Raw genomic sequence first — 20,568 nt, 5'->3', positions numbered from 1 at the left:
ACATTGCTGTTGATTTTTCTCCTTAAACCTATAAAGAGTTGGAAATGCTTTTAAAAAATTTATGTTTTCCCAAGAGTGACAACTCTAAGTAAATGGAAATAAAAATTTATTACAAAAATTTGTTAAGTGATTCTACAGACTTGCCTCAGGAGTCGTCGTGGAGAGAGATTTAGAATTCACATTCAGGCCTGTTCAAATCCCATTCCATTGGCTCCCTGCTGGGGCAGTTGGCCTCCTCCAGGCATGTTCATTTCGGTCCTTAGCTTGTTTAGGCACCAAGACTGAGGATGTCACCATAGGATGTATATAGCATAGTCTTTTGATTTTATTTATTTTTACGATTTATTTAGTTATTTGAGAGAGAGAGAGAGCACATGTGAGCAGGGGGAGGGGCAGAGAGAGAGGGAGGGAGAGAATCAGACTCCTGCTGAGTGTAGAGGCTGATGCCAGGTCACATCTCATAATCCTCAGATCATGACCCGTGCTGAAATCAAGAGTAGGAAGCTTACCTGACAGCCATCCAGGTGACCCTAGTATTGTCTTTTTATTTTTATTTTTATTTTTTTAAAGATTTTATTTATTTATTTGACAGACAGAGATCACAAGTAGGCAGAGAGGCAGTCAGAGAGAGAGGAGGAAGCAGGCTCCCCACTGAGTAGAGAGCCCGATGTGGGGCTCGATCCCAGGACCCCAGGACCATGACCTGAGCCAAAGGCAGAGGCTTTAACCCACTGAGCCACTCAGGCGCCCCTTGTCTTTTTATTTATTTATTTATTTTTAAAGATTTATTTATTTATTTATTTGACATAGAGATCACAAGTAGGCAGAGAGGCAGGCAGAGAGAGAGGGGGAAGCAGGCTCCCTGCTGAGCAGAGATCCAGCGGGGCTGGATTCCAGGACCCTGAGATCATGACCTGAGCTGAAGGCAGAGCCTTAACCCACTGAGCCACCCAGGCGCCCCTAGTATTGTCTTTTTAAACATCAGTGTTTTTATATGCATGTTTCTACAACTTGTTTTTTCCTACTCAGTATATCTTAGACCTTGATTCATGTGCATATGTACATGAATTATATGTAGATGAATATGAATTATGTGTAAACATATATAAATACATGAGTCGTTTAGTTTCATTCTTTTAAACTTCCTTAGAGATTATTTAGCCGTTCTCCTTTTGATAGACATTTTAGGTTGATTCCAGTTTTTCTCTAACAAAACAATGTTCAATATCTTTGTATATGAAATGTTTCTAAATCCTCACAGTGCTTATCAACACTTTGTACATCAGAATGTGCATCATAAATGAAGCTTGTCGCATTGAGTTTGAATACTGTTTTATTTATTTATAAATAGAATTTGGTAGTATTTGTTTAAGTATTTGTCAAACATTTGAGAGAATGTCAATATCACTACCTACCTACATGCTCTGGTACATCAGGGATATGAGTTGAGCCCTTTTAAAATAAATCCACGTAACAAAAATATTTTTAAGCCTTAGTTGGTGGAATTTATTTTCTTTTGTTTGATAGAGCACGTTTCCAGTGCACTTAAAAAAAAAAATTGATATATGTCTTTAGAGGTGATTTTGCCGTAGTTTTAAGAGTTTTAGTGAAATTATAAAATTGCAGTTACAGATTTTGAAAAAAAAAAAAGAAGAAACCTCGTTTTTCATTTTATCAGTAACTCTGGGTAATATACAGTATTTTAAATTAAATGTGCATCGGTGTATTAATTACAGTGTTTTTGAAATAACTTTACAAGATACAAAATTTTTTGATTATGCTTTCTGCTTCATTTTGTTGTCTGTTACATTGCTTACTAAAGAATGAATTCCTTTGTGTGTGTGTGTGTGTGTGTGTGTGTGTGTGTGTGTGTTTTAAATCTGTTTCAGAGAGAGAGCAGAAGCATGAGTGGGGGTGAGGGGGTTGGAGTGGGGTGCAGAGGGAGAAGCAGACTCCCTGCTGAGCAGAGCCCAATGTGATGGGGGTTCCATCCCAGGATCCTGGGATCATGACCAGAGCGGAAGGCGGATGCTTAACTGAGCCACTCAGGCGACCCAAGAATCAATTCCTTTGGTTAAAAAATCGTATTGGAAAGAGAAATTGAACTTTAGATATTTTGTGACATTTCAGAGCATAGGTATAACATGGTACAATTTGGTATATGGGATGTTGGCAGGAAAAAATTAGTTAGAAATCTCACAGGAGCAACTTTTGACTGTTGAAATCCATAGTGCACTATGTCTTTCTCATTGTTGTAAAATATTTTCATGTGTTTGTCCTATATCATTTTAGGCAGGGACTCTGTAACTCAGAAGTGATAGTAAAAGCAGAGGGGGGAGTTTTATGTATTTTGCTTTAATAATTGATAAAACTCTTAGAAATTTTAAGTTATATGTTCCAGATCAAGGCCATAAAGAGTAGATTTTTTTTTCTTATGTTTTTCTGAACATGGGACAGGACCCGTAGCTCAGCAATGACACCTCTATATTTCAGATATCGAAAGTAAAACTATAGGTTATGAATCAGTTTAGGCTTTCTAAAGTCCAAATGAGAGGGAAAATGTATGAGCAAACCTTTGGGGTTGATAGTCATATGTAATTATTTTGGAAGAGTTTGGATGAGCAATGTTTGATAGGTGTTAATTTCACCAGAAAGTTGTTTTTTAGATGTAAATCCATTTTAGCCAACAGTTTCTGTATTTGTCCCTGATTTGCTAAGATAGGAAATGAATATGTAAGTAACTATTTGGGTAAGCTTTGAATTAACCTGTTTTTAGTGGTATATTCTTATATTCCTTATTCTCTGTCCCCAACAACGCATTAAGTCTTAGCTAGGAAAGGTGCATTTAATTTTAGCTATTTAGTTAGTTTTTCTGAACATTTGTTCTTTGCCGACTGAGAGAGACAGATGGATTTGAATCCTAAAGTGGAGTCTTTTGATTTAGTAAAAGAAATAACCAGCAAAGTGATAGACTAGGTTTCCAGGCAGTTTTAATTAGTCAGGCACAGCTGTGAGCAGGAATTGACAGGCAGGGCAAGATTCAGTGGCACAAAAGACGCAGCATTTCTCGTTTCTTAGAAACACTTAATGTCAGCCATGGGCATTTGTACTTTCTGTTGAGTGGTCACTGGGTGCATATTCATGTTCTTGCCCCACGTAGCTGACAGTTACAGGCCATGGGTTTAGAATTAATCTGATTTTATAATCTAAGTGTGAATACCACTGATTGCACCTGTCTTAGTGATGTTGACCAGAGGAAGATGAGGTCTGGAGTCTCAGATTTAGTGCTGACCTGGGAATATGTTTGAAAGTGGTTCCTCATTACATCTATTGCTTTCTGTTGTTTGTTCTATTTCGTTTTGTTGGGGGGTGGAGCTGTATGTGGGCTATCAGGTAACATTTTAGTCATTTGCTCATTCAGCAAATATTTTTTGAGCATCTATTATATGCCAGATTATGTGCGTGGGATACACACTAAGGGAATAAAATAGATAAAGTTGTCAACTATACTGACATTGTTTGCAATAAATTTGAAAAAAAATTTTTTTATTTCAAATACTATTAACTGATGTTATTGAGTGCTTACAACATGCCCGGTGCTCTACTCTGTGCCTTATTTCAGGAGAAACAATTCAAATTGTACTGAGATTTTAGGGTAGAAGATATAAAGATGAATGAATCTTAAGTCTGCACCCTTGAGTTTACAGTCTATCAGAATTCTTCTGGTACATAGTAATCATCTGTAAAACTGGTATTTTAACTGAGCGTATGATTAGAATCCCTCCTGTGCACAGTTCTGAGGATCGGCGGATTTTGCCAGCTCAGACTTTCTATATCCCTTACGGGAGAGTTCATTGTCACCCTCAATGTCAGGGGGCAGGAGTGAGGCTTATCGCATGCGCTCAAATCAGATGTTTCCTGTAGAACAGTGTTTCTCCATCTTGGCCTCAGCTGTGAGGTCTTCCCTGTGCACTGTAGGATATTTAGCAATGTTCCTGGCCTCCACCCACCAGATGCCAGTAGTACCTCTATTCTTGTAGCAGCCAAAAATGTGTTTAGGCATTGCCAACTGTCCCCTGGGAGGCAGTTTCTACCCACCCCTACCTCCCTCGCCTCCATTAAGAACTTCTGCTCTCGGCGTTCATCTCCCTGTACAGTCAGCAGCTCCTTCTGGAGGCAGAGATAACTACAGCATCACCCAAAGCTTAGTTTGTGTGTCAGCTCACACGGTTCCTAAAAATGTGGAGCACTTGGGCTATTCACACCTTATACTGGGAATGCTTTAGTTATGCAATGATGCCATCTCTAGAGAAACCACTAAGTATTTATCAGCAGTAGGGCTAATGATCTTGGTCTGCCTTTTAGGGCTGGAATAATAAGGAACTACAACATCTTTTATTAAATGTATATTCAAAAAGTATAGATATTTTGCGTAAAATTTTGGAATATATACATAAAAATAAATTTAAAAATGTGTATATTCTGTGATCTCACTTCTCACTTAAGAAATGGGTCCATCCGACTCCCTTTAAAGTCCCCTGCATACTCTACAACCCTTTCTCTCTCCCACATAGGAAACCACTATCCTGAATTCTGTGTTTATTTTTCTTTTTTGAAGTGAACATGGCGTCAAGATTTTATTGTCTTCATAATATAACGAGATATGAAGCTTAGAATTGGATCACTTGGCCCTTTCTCTTATCTCCTCCCAGTTCAGACTACTTGCATCTCTTACTAGCCAGTGTTGCCTTCAATCTGCAGTTGGGCTCAACACATTCAAGCCTCAGCACACTCCTCTTTGTAGTGTTAGCATTTTCCCAGAAAATCGGCTTAGTCTGCCCACCCTAGGCACTCTGCTTCCTGTCATATCACTGCTGTCCCTGGGCATTGCCTTTCTCCTGTGTCACTTTGTGGGCTCGACTGAGAAAGCGCGGTCCGCGTGGTCTTTTGCTTCTTTTTTGTTTTAGCACATGTACACAATCCTAAACGTTATAGAGCTTAGGTTTTTTTGTGTTTTAAGACCTTATTATATAAATGGAGTTGCCATATGTATTTTTCAGTGGCTTTTTTTTGACTCCACATGTATTATACGAGGCTTGTATGTTGATTGTATAGCTCTACTTCTTTTAATTTTCACTGCTTCCTAATTATATGACTACACCACGGTGTATCTGTCCTCTTATTGATGGTATTTGAGTTTTTTCCAGATTTTTGTTGTTATGGTTATTATGTTGCTGTGAATATTCTTGACCTTGTCATCTCATGTTCAAGTGTAAGAGTTTCAGAGGGGAATTTGCCCTGGAGTGGATTGCTGGATTGTAGGCTCTATGCATATAGTGGGCTGGCTGATAGCCCCCAAAGATATCAGGTCCTAATCCCTGGAACCTGTAAATGTTACCTTATATGGAAAGAGACTCTTCACAGATGTCGTAAAGTTAAGGATTTTGAGTTGGTCAGATTATCCTAGATTTTCAGGTGGGCTCTAAGTGCAATCACAAGCGTCCTTAACAGAGGAGAGGCAGAGAGATTGTGCACAGTATGAAAGGAGAAGGCCCTAGGCTCACAGAGGGAGCGATGTGGCCACAGCCGAGGAGTGTCAGCAGCCGTCCAAAGGTGGAAGAGCCAAGAAACAGATGCTCTCCTAGAGCCTCTCAAGGGAGTGAGTGCAGCCCTGCCAACACCCTGAATTTGGCTCAGTGATACTGATTTTGGACTTCTAGTCTCCGGAACTGTGAGCGGTTAAATATCTGTTGTTTTAAGCTACTAAGTTTGTAGGGATTTGTTAGAATAGCCATGGGAAACCAAGACAATGAGTTTTCAATTTAACTGGACAATGCCAATTGTTTTCTAAGGTGTTTGTGCTAATTTATATTCCCACCAGAAATGTCTAAGAATTCCTATTGCTTCACATTCTTGTCAGTATTTAGTACTGTTGTATTTTACTAATAGAAGATTTTACTGAGCAATTTTGTAAAACCTAGTATGATCTTTTTTCTCCCCTGCCTCCCCAAACCTAATTTAAATTTTGAAAAATTTAGATCAGAATTCAAAAACAAAAACAAAAAATTGAGTACACTAATGTAAAAGTGTTGATATTAAAATGATATAATAATGAAGTTCAAGGATTTGGTTAAACTTATGATATGCTGTAGATAATGTATTATACCTGTTACTTCTCTTGCCTCATCTCCCAACCTGTGAGTATTTTCTGTACGTGCCGTTCCTTCTCTAGAATATAATTCAGTGATTCTTTGGTACTCATTACATGACTTGGCATACCCTTGAGTCTTTTGGTTTATTTCTATTTTTATTCCATCCCATTTTACAAAATCTTGTTGGCTAAAGATAGATTGAGCCACCCAGGCACCCCTTTACCAGTCATTTAAGCATCAGATTGGTGATTTTGGCTCAGGTCACATCTCATAGGTCATGGGACTGAGCCCCACATCTGGCTCTGGGCTCAGTGGGGAGTCTGCTTGGGAGACTTTCCGTCTTCCTCTGCCTCTCCCCCCACTTGTACTCACACATATGCACTTTCTCTCTCTCTCTCTCTCAAATCTTAAAAGATTATAAATTTAGATCGGTAAAATAGCATTGGGGGAGGGGTAGTATTTGCTCAATAAGAGTATATTCATGCATAAATTTTGAAGGAGCAGATATTAGTCATCAATCCCAGAATACGTATTACAATTGATTTATGAAGCTTATTTTTTAAAAGATTTTATTTATTTATTTGACAGAGATCACAAGTAGGCAGAGAGGCAAGCAGAGAGAGAGGAAGGGAAGCAGGCCCCCTGCTGAGCTGAGAGCCGGATGCGGGACTCGATCCTAGGACCCCGAGATCATGACCCGAGCCAAAGGCAGCGGCTTAACCCACTGAGCCACCCAGGCATCCTGAAGCTTATTTTTGATGATAAATCTATTGTTCACAGAAACAGGAATTGTACTTCAGAGGTGAATTGCAAGTGAATTGCACTTTAAATATAATTTTAAAATGTATTTTCTCATTTGATTTTTCTGTTGTGTTCCTTAAGAGTAAGCTTTTAAGCATATAAGAAAGTGGATTAATAGTTGTATGTAAACAGTTTTGAGGGTCTGAAAAGTTTCTGTTAGCAAAATGAAGTGGCAAATAGAGATGATTTAGCTAGATCTGTTTTAAAAGACTGCTGCTTTGAATAGAGCCCTAGCATTGGAAGAAGAAATCTTTGTCATTTATAAGAACTGTGTTAAGGAGCCATCTTGTCTCTTATTACAGCTAGCAACAGGCCTCTTAACCCCTGTTTTGGTTTTGACAGCCTTAAAAAAAAACACCCAACTTTTTAAAAAAGATTTTACTTATTCGTTTGAGAGAGAGAGAGAGAGCTAGCAAGAGAGAGAAGGAGCAACAGGAGAGGGAGAAGCTGGCTCCCTGCTGAGCTCAATCCCAGGACCCTGGAATCCTAACCTGAGCTGAAGGCTGATGCTGAGTCAACTGAGCCACCCAGGTGCCCCCCCAAAACTTTACTTAGGAAACTGGGAAATTGCAAAAATAAAAATTGCATAATGGATGCCTGTGTATCCTTCACAAACTTCAACAGTTTCTGCTATACTACCTACTTCTCTCCAGTATTTTGAAGTAAATCCATGACCTATCACTTGTTAACATAGCGTTATACTAGTTTCAGGTGTATGGTATAGTGAGTGATTCAACAGGTCCATACATCGCCTGGTGCTCATCACAGGTGCACTCCCTAATCCCCATCACCTATTTAACCCATCCCTCCACACCCCTTCCCTCTGGTAACCATCAGTTCTTTCTTATTTTTTCCCCTTGGCTAGTTTGTTTTGTTTTTTTTTCAATTCCACATGGTGAAATCATGTGGTATTTGTCTTTCTCTGACTTACTTCACTTATACTCTCCAGCTCCATCCGTGTTGTTACAAATGGCAAGGTTTCATTCTTTTTTATGGCTGAATAATATTCCATTGTATATATATATATATATATATACACCACATTTTCTTTCTCTGTTCGTCATTCAGTGGACACTTGGGCTGCTTTCTTATTTTGGCTATTGAAAATAATGCTGCTGTAAACACAGGTTTACATCAATCAATCAAGTAATGTAGCCCTTAGAATTAGTATTTTTGTATTCTTTGACTAGATAACCCAGTAGTGTGATTCCTGGATTATAGGGTAGTTCTCTTTTAACTTTTTTGAAGAGCTTCTGTACTGTTTTCCACAGTGGCTGCACCCGTTTGCATTCCTACCAACAGTGCCAGAGGGTTCCTTTTTCTTCATATCTCTGCTGACACCTGTTTCCTTGGCTTGTTGATTTTAGCCATTCTGACAGGTGTGAGGTGTCCTTGTAGTTTTGATATGCATTTTCCTGATGAATATCAGGCACCCATTCATGTGCCTATTGGCCATCTGGATGTCGTTTTTGGAGAGATGTCTGTTCATGTCTTCTGCCCATTCTTAAGTTTGATTATTTGGGGGGGGGGTATTGAGTTTCATAAGTTCTTCATATATACGTTTATGTATTTTGGGTACTAATCCTTTATTGGATATGTCCTTTGCAAATACCTTCTCATATTCCATAGGTTGCCTTTTATTTATTTTAAAGATTTTATTTATTTGGCAGAGAGAGATCACAAGTAGGCAGAGGCAGGCAGAGAGATGGGGGGGAAGCAGGCTCCCTGCTGAGCAGAGCGCCAGATGCAGGGCTTGATCCCAGGACCCTGAGATCATACCTGAGCTGAAGGCCGAGGCTCAACCCACTGAGCCACCCAGGCGTCCCACAGATTGCCTTTTAGTTCTGTTGTTTCCTTTGTTGTACAATAGCCTTTTATTTTGATGTGTCCCACAGTCCCAATAGTTTATTATTGCTAGAAAGAAGTTGCTGTAGCTAATGTCAAAGAATTTACTGCCTGTGTACTCTTCTGGGGTTTTTACAGTTTCAGGTCTCACATTTAGGTCTTTAACCCATTTTGAATTTATTTTTGTGTATGGTGTAAGAAAGTGGTCCAGTTTCCTTCTTTTGCATATTGCTGTCCAGTTTTCCTGATACCATTTGTTGAGGAGACTGTCTTTTTTCCCTTTAGATATTCTTTCCTGCTTTGTCAAAGATTAATTGACTATATAGTTGTGAGTTTATTTCTGGGTTTTCTGTTCCATTGGTCTTTGTGTCTATTTTTGTGCCAGTACCATGCTGGTTCTGATTACTAGAGCTCTGTAGTATAATTTGAAGTTGGAATTGGGATCTTCCAGCTTTGCTTTTCTTTTTCAAGATTGCTGTGGCTACTTGGGGATTTGTGTGGTTCCATACAGATTTTAGAATTGTTCTAGTTGTGTGAAAAATGCTGTTGGTATTTTGATAGGGATTGCATTAAATGTGTAGATTGCTTTGGTAATCATCTTAACAATATTTCTTCTAGCAGTCCATGAGGGTGGGATGTCTTTCCATGACCTATCACTTTATCCAAATATATTTCAGTATGTATCTTTTTTTTTTTTTAAAGATTTTATTTGACAGGCTGAGATCTCAAGTAGGCAGAGAGGCAGGCAGAGAGAGAGGGGGAAGCAGGCTCCCTGTTGAGCAGAGAGCCTGACCGATGTGGGGCTCGATCCCAGCACCCTGAGATCATGACCTGAGCCGAAGGCAGAGGCTTAACCCACTGAGGCACCCAGGCGCCCCTTTCAGTATGTATCTAAAAGATTAAGACTCCTTTAAAAATCATAACTACAACAGTATTTCATATCTTTAAAAATTAGTGATTCCTTTAAAGGGCGCCTGGGTGGCTCAGTGGGTTAAAGCCTCTGCCTTCAGCTCAGGTCATGATCCTAGGATCCTGGGATGCAGCCCAGCATCTGGCTCTCTGCTCGGCAGGGAGCCTATTTCCCCCTCTGCCTACTTGTGATCTCTCTGTCAAATAAATAGATAAAATCTTTTTAAAAATTAATGATTCCTTTAAATTATGCAGGCAGTGTTCACATTTCCAATTGTCTTATAATTCTGCTAATATTTTTTGAAGATTGTTTGAATCACTAAATAAGACACACACACGGAGATTGACTTTTTTTTGTTTGTTTTTTAACTTTTTCCTATTTTCTTGCCCCTCCTGCCTTAAACTTTATTTGAAGAAACTTTTTTCTGGACCATGGTTTGATCAGATTTAAGTTTGATTTATTTTTGGGGTGGGGGTGGGTAAGATTATGTCCCGGTGCGGGATGTATGTTCTTATCAGTAGGCCCATAATATCTGCTGATTTCTTATGATGTTTGCAGCTACTAAAGCTAAATGCCTAGATCTATTAAATCAAGATAGCAAAATGGTAATAATCGGTCATATCTTTATTAGCTGGAATGCTTCTGTAAAGGGAACTCTTTAGCTGTTTGGTTATCTAGGTGTACAGTTCATATGAGAAAGGCAGGATAAATGTTGGAATCTTTCCCTGTATTAACCACTTTTCAAAATGAGTTGGTTTGCCAACATCATCCAGTGGTGGTTTTTCTTTCTCATAATATTATAAGCTTGTGGGTTAAAGTGTATTTGTATTTCTTTTTTCTTTTCTTTCTTTTTTTAAATGTGTTTCTGTTCATTGAAGATCTTGTCTTATTGATAAGGCAAATTCATTGTTTCTCAAAGTACAATTTTCCAAAGATAGGTGAATGACAGATAAGCCCATGAAAGATGCTTAACACCATTAACCATCAGGGAAATGCAAATCAAAACCACATGAGTTACCATTTCACACCCACTTGGATGGCTATAATCAAAAGACAGATAATAACAAGTGTTCGCAATGATGTGGAAAACAAATCTTCCTATATTGCTGCTGGGAATGTAAAATGGTACAGCCACTTTGGACAGCTGTTCAACAGTTCCTCCCTAAGGTGAATAGAGTTCCCATATGACTCAGGAGTTTCACTGTTAGGTTTTTATCCCTTGTGGTTATATACTGATGTCCGCACAAAAACTTCAATGTTCAAAGAAGCGTTATCCATAACAGCCAAAAAGTGGAAACTCCAATGTCCCATCAACCAGTGAATGGATAAATAAGATGTTGTCTATCCATAAAATGGAGTATCATTTAACAGTGAACAGGAATGAAGGGGACAAATCCTGAAAACAATGCTACGTGAAAGGGTATTCACAAAATACCACAGATAGCAGGATTCCATTTCTATTTGAAGTGAAGAATAGGTAACTTCGTAGAGAAGGTTAATGATGGCTTAGGGCTAAGAGATCTGGGCGAAAATGAGAGATTTCTAATGGGTACAGAATTTCTTCTGAAGGTGATGGAAGTGTTCTGAAATTGTGGTAATGACCACACAGCTCTGAATGTACTAAAATCCATTGAATTTTGCTCTTTAAGTGGATGAATTTCATGGTATGTGAATTATAATAAACCTCTTATAAAAAATGTTTAGAGACTACCCAGTTACCCAGAGAGCCTGCCTCAAATGTAGATTCCAGGGCACATCTTAGACTTCTCTAAACAGTCTTTGTAAGTGGAGCCGAAGAATCTTTTTTTTCTTTAAACACATCCAAGAGTTGTTGTGATTTACACTGTTTAGAATTGTTATCAAGGTTCTTCGTTATGCCGTCCATCCCTGTAACTTCCTACTTTTGTGGCTTCTAGAGCAATACACTCGACTTCTTCCACATGATAGCCCTTTAATTTTATGAAGGTTACCCCCTCCTCCCTTGCAGGCCACGCATCCCTGGTTCCTTAACCATTCCTCATGTGACAGGATTGCCAGATTAGTCAAATCACCCTCTTCTGGACTCCTACTAGTCTGCTAATGATTTCTTGAAATGAGGTACTCTCAACTGAACAGGATATTCCAGTTAGAGTTTGACCATTGCGGAATATAAATGGGATTATTATCTCCCTTGCTCCTGACAGTGGAATTCTTCTAATGCATTTTAAGATTACATTAGCATTTTTTAAACAGTGTTGCCTCAGACAAAGCATGTGTTTAATTCCATGCCTCCTTTACCCTATCCTCAACACTCCTCTGACTTTTAACTAGTCAGGATTTTCTTCTTTCAGGGTTATACGAAAAAATTCCCTTTCTTGGTGGTGATCTAGTCTAAAATAAGGAAACCCTAACGGTTGTTGAGCAGTTGGCTCTTTCCCAGAGCTCCCTGAACATGTGTTTGACCTTAGCTGTGTAAATGAGGTGGGTGTTGGCCTCATTTTTACAAAGGTAGAAATACCGACCAAGTGAGTTTAAGTAAAATACCTAAGGGGAAATTGTTACTTGCAGAGCCTGAGCTGGAACCCAGTTCCCCGAACTCAGTGGTTTGAAATCTTGGCTGCACATTGCTTTCACTTGTGGAGTGGAAAAAAGCCTGGGTCTCATCCCTAAATATTCTGAGTTAATCTGACTGGAGTGGGGCCCACTCAGGAGTATTGTTTTAAAAAGCTCCCAAAACAGTTCAGATGTGCAGCCAGGGTTGAGAACAACGGCTCTAGCTCATATTTTGGTGTTCCCTTCTTTCACTACACATATTTTCTTCATCTGATTAAAAGGCTCTTACGTGGAAGAGGAAGAATTTTCTGTTGCTCCAGAAGGCAGATTTATAATTTGTCCAACCGAAGGAGGGTTACTCAGATGTATAGTGGGAACCAGATGTACATCCTAAGGGAATTATTCTTGGAATTAATATGTCCTCTCATTTGTTAATTTATCAAATACTTATGTGCCAGACACTGTGCTAAGCTCTGGTGTCACAAAAGTGAATAAGCTATGGTTTTTCCCCTTTTAGTACTTGGTTGAAAGAGGGGACAGACTGGAAACAAACAGCATAGTAGTGTGGTGTTACACATATTAGAGTTACAGGGTTTCCTTCTTTGTGACGTTTCTCTATTTAAAAAACAAGTGGTTTTTGTTTTTTTACTAAAATATATTTATGCTAAGGGTTTGAATATATCACAGTATGGTAATCATTACGTATGTGAAGTAAGCAGTTAACAAATGTCATCTCTTCAGAGAGATTTTCCTTCACTCCTAACAAATCATCAATCTATTCCTATTGTGAAATTGCAGACACATTTTCCCTTACAGTTTGTGGTGGATCCTCTGATAGAGATATGTGCTGGATACTGTGGAAGCACGTAGTAGCTAATTTTGGAAAGAAGAGAGAGAGTAAGGAAATCAGAATTTTTCAAAAGTAAGTAGCAGAGCTGAATTTTGAAAGGTAGGAGTTGGGCTGAATGGGGTGAACTTTTAAGCGACAAAACCAGGAGATGGAAAAATAGGACCCTGGTCATGAGGACATGACAAAAGATGAAAACTGGATAAGGGCAAGGTCAAGTGGAACTTTCATGCAAGAAGAATTGGGAAAGTGATTTCGTAGATATGGAATTCTCAGGAGTTTTTGTTTAACTATGCCCAACATGGGGCTTGAACTCACGACCCAGAGATCAAGAGTCACATACTCGACCGATTCAGCCACCCAGATGCCCTGAGTCCTCACCGGTCTGACAATCCTGCCATCAATAGCAGGTGCGTGAAGATGTGGGCAAGATCACTGAGTGCTGGAGCAGGTTTTACAGGACTGAGCCTAAGCCAAACAATCTGGAAACCAGTCAAAGGGCATTCTAGTTGAGGTGCCAAGCTGGTGGCTAAAACTCTTGAATTAAACTGTGAAACTTAATCGTGTTGTCTGTCAGTCAAGTAAAAGACCCTTCTTAAAAATAGGAGATGTCAAAAGAGCATTCAAATGAACACCTATTTCCAGGATCGGATAAGGATATGCAGCTTCAGGGTTTAATTTAATTGATAAGTGATTCACTCTTGAATTAGGCTTTCATATTAGAGATAGAATTCCATCCTTGCACTCACAATTCATTTACTTGGTTCACTTGAGATCTTACATTCTGTGAATTGCCATATGCAGTTCAATTTGGCCATGATTGCCATCTTCATAATGTGAAAAACAGTGGGAAAATTTGTAGAAGGGTTTAAAAAAATGCACTCTAACATTTGAGAGGATTTCAGTATTCTATAACCTTTCCTTACAAATTTTGTATTGGGTTTGCAAGTCTGGTCAGTTGATCTGCTTTGAAATGATAACACAGGTATAAATTCCTTTTATGCTGACAGGTACATAGAATGAATTGGTTAATGTACCATAATGGGGAGCACAGTAATGTAATTCATCTGTTCGGAGCTTGAGTGATCCTGAGTATCAGTATATGTGCTGCGAGGCTGGCACAGTCCTGAGTTTTAAGTATCCTTTCATTTTGGAGAGTGAAAGGTTTTATTGTTCATTCATAGCTCCCAATATTTGTGGCCTTCCCCATCCCACCATTCAGTCTTCCCTCCTAACCAGGAATCCAATCAGCCCTGTGTTTTTTGCTGCCAAAGTGCAACAGATGGAACTCGTCAGGGATTTAAGGACAGCATATCCTGTGGTACGGTGATGATTTTTTGTCAGCTGTCCCCCCCCCATTTTAAATATATCCACTGTGTCACCATTTGTTTGACTACCAGTTAAAGATAGCGTTTGCTTTTCAAAAGTATCCCCTGTAGTTATGATCGCTTAAAAATGAACTATTTAACTTGTCATCACTGTTTTGTTTTTTTTTTAAAATAGAGCAAAATCCATGTTTCTATTACCACAAATACTAAAGACCTTTCAAATTGAACAAGCATATGTTTTACATAGTCCTACTTATGGGGCATATATAATTTTTCTGCTTTTTCTTTGGTTTTAATTTGCTTAAGTTATTGCATAACATTCCATTGTCCTATGTTTTAATTGAACACTTCCCTTCTCTTTATTTTTTAAAAATATTGTTTGTTTGACAGAGACCGAGAGCACAGCATTGGGGAGACTGGGAGAGGGAGAAGCAGGCTCCCTACTGAGCAGGGAGCCTGATGCAGGGCTCTATCTCAGGACCCTGGGATCAGGACCTGAGCCAAAGGCAGATGCTTAACGACTGAGCCACCCAGGGGCCCCGAACATTTCTTTTTTGGATGTTGAGATTTCTTCTGCTTTTTCCACTATAATAAAACTTCAGTACATTTATTTCTGGAAATTTTTTTAGGTTAAATTCTTAGAAAGGGGTTACTCTATTTCAGAGGTAGGCTCTAATAGATCTTTTAATTTCTTGACAATTTTAGAGACTTACATTTCTTTTCTGAACAGTGATATAGTTAGAAATTAATATTTACATTTAGGGGGAATACAGTAGTTCATGCCCTAATCTTTTCTATTAATTATTGGTTTAATTTCTTTATCTGTAACATTCTCTACTACCTCAAAAGCCTCTCTGCTTTTTCTCACTATGACGATTACTTGAAATGCGTGTTGACATTTCACATTTCACATCATGGCTGGCGTACATGCTCTTGTATTTTTCCACATGGAAAATGGAAAGAAATTGGCTGAAATGAGTTGATCCTCTGTAACTACTCTTACGTCAAATATCGGAGTCTTGTTCAAAGCCAGATTTGGCTGGCAAAGAATATTTTGCCTACCTTCTGTTAGACTTTCCAGAATGATTGTTGTTGTCTTAGATTAAACTTGTGTGTCATGTAGGACTTTAAAAAAAAAAAAAAATTAAGGCAACACATTACTTTGAAAGTCATTCCCTTCATTGGGTGACTTCATCATCCCTGAAGTAGTTAGTGACCCTTGCTTCTGATTAAGGATGATGGAGATCTTCCCTGCTCCCTTAAATACCTTTCCCCCTTTTCAAAGTGAAAAGTATTCATTTCCTAATGACACTTTGGAATTTTTATCTTCTTTAAAAGCAGTTACTGAGAGCAGTGGTTTTTATATGAGGATCTGAGACAAATCATTTAATATTCATAAGTACCAGAATAGATCCTTCATCACTGATGTACTAAAACTCAAAGGTATGATGTCTTTATGAAATGATTTTTGGCCATGACCTTCAAACTTAGAATTCTGAAAAACAGCAGCGTAGCACACAGTTCTTAGTTTTCATGGATAATGCTGAGTAGCCTAATGGATTTCTGAAAGCATAGTGTGCCTTAGATACTGCTAAATCAATAAACATAAGTCACTTAAGTGTGTATATCATATAGTATTTGGTTAATTATAACTCAGATCCTTTCAAAATCCTTTTCGGAATGCCAAAATATAGCTGAAGTACTTATAAAAATAGAATCATAAGAAAAGTGCAGAAGTGTATTATAGAGTTTTTTTCCAGCTAGTCTTAATGTTTGGAGTTAGCTCTAGATTCTGTCGTAAACATCTTTATACAAACCATGAAATACCACATTTTAGAGCCACTTATCTTTAAGATTGTTAATAAAAGGAAATAGGTAGGTTTAATGTTACTGAGTTATTCTTGGATTCCCGGGTCTAATAAAAGTCTGTATTGAATTTTTTAGTAGTTGCTTCATATAAACAAAGTAGATGATCAATGTACCATACATAAAATGTGTGGAACATGTATGTGTTTCATATGTATTTTATATCAAAGAGTAGTATTGGGGGGCGCCTGGGTGGCTCAGTGGGTTAAGCCGCTGCCTTCGGCTTGGGTCATGATCTCAGGGTCCTGGGATCGAGTCCCGCGTCGGGCTCTCTGCTCAGCGGGGAGCCTGCTTCCTTCTCTCGCTCTCTCTCTCTCTCTCTCTCTGCCCGCCTCTCTGTCTACTTGTGATCTCTCTTGGTCAAATAAATAAATAAATCTTTTAAAAAAATAGTATTGGGTGGAAATCACAAAACCAATATTGGAAAGCTCTTAAATTCATTTTAGATGTTCATAAGTAGGAAGACAAAGTTTTGTGATTTTTCTTAAAATTTTTATTTTATTAGGGGGAGAGAGCATGAGTGGGGAGGGGCTACTGGGAGAGGTAAAGGGAGAGGGGAAGGAACCTCCCCATTGAGCAGAGAGCCCACAATGGACTCCGTCCCAGGACTGTGGGATCATGACCCAAGCAGAAGGCAGAGGCTCAACCAACTGAGCCAGCCCAGGCACCTTTTAATTTTTTTAACAACATTAAAATAATCTCAGTCTTTAGTTATTGATTTTAATGGTAGAGGCTGGTTTTTGAGGGAAGATCCTAAAAGGAGGGGGGAAAATAAAGGCAGTCTAACGTCCTTGAATATTGATTACAGCTTCAAGGTAAATGGTTGCCCTTGAAATGTGAGCTTTTTTTTTTTTTTTTAAAGGAACTTGAGTTATTTTATCTGCTGCCATGTGAAAAATGGTGATTTGTGTTTGAATCCAGTTAAAAGTTAGGAAAATACAGTTCGTATGACTTGATGGTCAAAGACAATTAAAAACTATTTGCTCCTGTTTAATTAAAAACTAACTAAAAATGGCCCTTGTTCTTAATTTTAATATGACCTGCAATATAGCTTTACCCAATGATATCTAGTTGAACACAGAGCCTGGTTGGAATTTTTTTCCTTTTGTTTAGAAATTATCATACAATTAAATATCCCTTTTTAGGGTAAACCCCCTAAATTCATACTGTTATATGAATTTAACACACCTATAGATTCATGATCCCACCACCACCACCACCACAATCAGGATACAGAACAGCTTCTTCATTCCAAAAAACTTCTTTATACTATCGTTATATTGGTCCCACCCTGCCTATTCCCCTGACCTCTGACCATCACTGATCTCTTCTCTATCACTATAGTTCTATTCTGTTTTTTCCAGAAAGCCCTGTAAATGGAATCCTACAGATGCAACCTTTTGAAATTGGCTGTTTTCCCTCAATTCAGTGCCACTGAGATTCATTGAAGCTGTGTATGTCAATGGTTCTTTTCTTATTGCTAAGTTGTTGTTTGAAATCTTATGGCATTTGGAAGTTTTTTCTGATCTGATAGGCTGGCACTGAAATTTGAATTACTTACCTTTTTTTTTTTTTAACATGACCTTTTTAAAAAAATGAAGTACATTTTTTTGAATTGAAATTATTTATTTATAAATAGGCCTCACACCCAACATGGGGCTTGAACTCATGACCCTGAGATCAAGTCGCCCACTCTGTTGACTGAGCCAGCCAGGTGCCTCAGAATTTGTTGTTTAAATTGAACATTTTTTCAGTTCAGTGACTTGCATGTATAGCTAAGCAAGGCCGTTACTGTGTTTACATTGTTCTGGAAGTTCTTGTTTTATTGGGCTGTTTTCAAGGGCAAAGTTTGAGGTAATAAAAGTATTTTGCAGGTTTCTGAGAGAAATAAAGTGATCTATAACCTTTCAAAATGTCAGTGCCAATGACATGACAGAATTTTCTTTGCTTTTATTTCAAACCTCTTCTCACCCTGACTTTCTGGTCTACTGAGAACCAGATACCCCGGTGCCTGGTAGTCAGTTTTAATGTGCTTGCTCCTAGAATGCCCTCCTTGGTTCCTTACAATGGTCTGTTCATTTTAACCTAGTTCTATGCATATACTTTCTGCATCATAAAGTCACTTTAATTCTTTATCTTGATAGTTGGTTCCTTTCTTAGGATTAAGGATTTAATGGTTTTATTCCCCTAGCGGCTGAAAATCTAGAGGCCTCCTGGTAATTGTATGTTTTGGCAAGAAAATAGTGCTTCCTTGATCAGTATGAACCGAATTAATCTATACCATGATTGAGATAATAGATTACCAGTTGAGATAATAGATTAACAGTAGTAAGAATGGAGTGTTCTTCAAAATCAAAGACCAATACAATATCAATGATTTATGAGTAGGTATATTCGATTCTGAAGATAAAATTTTGTTCTTTTCACTTACAGTCCACTTAGTAATGGGAATTAGACTTACATTATACCTCAAAAGCATTTAACAAGGACCTGTACCTCAATTTTCTAAAATGACTTGAATTAATTTCTGACTTCATACTTAACTGTTTTCATGATTTGCGCTCTTTGACCCAGGCCTGATATTACTTTTAACTGGGGCACTAGCAGAAACGCCACAGAAAAACTCCAGCAAATACCTGGGTTTTACAACACCTATTTTCATATTTGGTTCCAACTAAGATGACTTATGTGGACTATTTTTAGATCCCATCGGATATATTTGCTGCCACTGATGAAAGCCATGGTGAAAAACTGTACATACCAACATCTTTATCGTTTCCTCCCTTTAGATTTTAACGTTTGAGACCAAGAACCCGACGGAATTAGCCGAACGTTTGCGCTCCGTCTGTGGGAATCAGAGCAATGCGTATGCCCGCCTGCTGGAGTACCGCCTGAATGCCTTGCGAGGACTGTGGAATGCCCAGCGCCAGCTGGCCCTGGAAGAACAGCACGAAAGAGAAAGTTCGGGTGACGAAGAAACATTGGCTCTGCTCAAACGCCAGGGCTTGTTGCAGCAACCCGAGCAAGCCCCCTTCACCTCTCGGATGGGGCTCCTGCTGGTCTTCCCCCTTATCCAGTCCCAGAGCAGAACGGACCCCTCTCTCTGTAACATAACTGCTGAGGTGCTATTGAACTGCCTTCGCGACTGCCAGCCTTTGAGCCTGACCAAGGAGCCTGCTGACTGTCTCAATGGAATTGAAACTTTGCTGTGCTCCTGGCTAGAAGACACTTCGGACACAGGCCGACACATCCCACATAAGCAGAAAGAAAATGCTGCTGCTGCTCTGGTGGCTTTGGCGTGTGCCAGGTAAGGACCAGCAAATGGACCCCCTGGTGGCCTTGTGACGGCTGCTGCTGGGCGGGGGTTGTGGAGTGAGAGGCGAGCCTGTGTGATGGCAGTCTTAACCTCCAGTAGTCCGTCTTCGTTGGCAATATTGAATTTCACAGCCTCGATGGTGCATAAGATACTTTCACCAAAACTTGGCACCAGGACCCTGAGCTGGAGCCCAAGTTCAAGTGTTTGCTGTCTGCCATCCTGTGATAAAGCTGAAGCGGCTTAAAAGGGAGAGCCAGCCCTTGCCGTTATCTACTCACCCCCTTGAAGATGAGTGCTTTAGGTCCAGCAGTTGGTGGAGGATGGTATATCTATATTTCTCCTTGAAGGATGGCCAGAAAATTGGTAGAGCTTTTAATTTCTTCATTTTTTCATTTTTAATTTTTTTTCAGCAAGTGAGTGAGTTATTATTACCCGGACTCCATTACGCAGGCTTGGTCACAAATTATATTTCTGGACCATGATGCTTGCCTCCATTAATTTAACTGAAAGATCTCTCTGTATATGTCCAGATTTAGAGATCTTATTTATTTGACAGAGAGAGATGCACACACAAGCAGGGAGAGTGGATGGAGAGGGAGAAACAGGCTCCCCGCTGAGCAGGGAGCCTGATGTGAGGCTCGATCCCAGGACCCTGAGACCATGATCCAAGCTGAAGGCAGACGCTTAGCCAACTGAGCCACCCTGGTGCCCCTGTATATGTCCAGATTGAATAGTGTGCCATCCTTTTTGTGTAAGCAGATCTAATTGTTGATCTGCTATCAATAGGAAATGTGAGAGTTACTTTTCCAGGAGGGGGTCTCTACATTCTCTTGCCCAGTAACCTGTATGTGTGAGAAAAAGGTTCACTGCCCTTGCTTTCCTCTAAGCTAGTCGTCTAGAGACCAATTAGGATCGTGGTCTGACAGATTAGTGTCATTAATCTGTCCTTCTCACTTCAGAGTTCTTTCCTT

At 39.2% G+C, this 20,568-nt stretch overlaps 1 protein-coding gene across 6 annotated transcripts in view; it reads left to right on the top strand.

Annotated features, from left to right (window-relative positions):
• LOC111156404 (HECT domain E3 ubiquitin protein ligase 4) overlaps positions 1–20,568 on the top strand; it is a 183,678-nt gene that overhangs the window by 34,051 nt on the left and 129,059 nt on the right. For all 6 annotated transcript variants that reach the window (XM_022517273.1, XM_022517269.1, XM_022517271.1 and 3 more), the window contains exon 2: positions 19,071–19,588. In XM_022517273.1, the coding sequence (XP_022372981.1) occupies positions 19,071–19,588 (518 nt within the window). The remainder of the gene's footprint in view (positions 1–19,070; positions 19,589–20,568) is intronic.

This window comes from Enhydra lutris, unplaced genomic scaffold (genome assembly GCF_002288905.1).
Source record: "Enhydra lutris kenyoni isolate GAN:26980312 unplaced genomic scaffold, ASM228890v2 scaffoldscaffold46, whole genome shotgun sequence".
In the NCBI taxonomy this organism is placed as follows: Eukaryota; Metazoa; Chordata; class Mammalia; order Carnivora; family Mustelidae; genus Enhydra; species Enhydra lutris.
The sequence above is the reverse complement of the archived record's forward strand: the minus strand, read 5'-3'. Positions and strand labels throughout refer to the sequence as shown.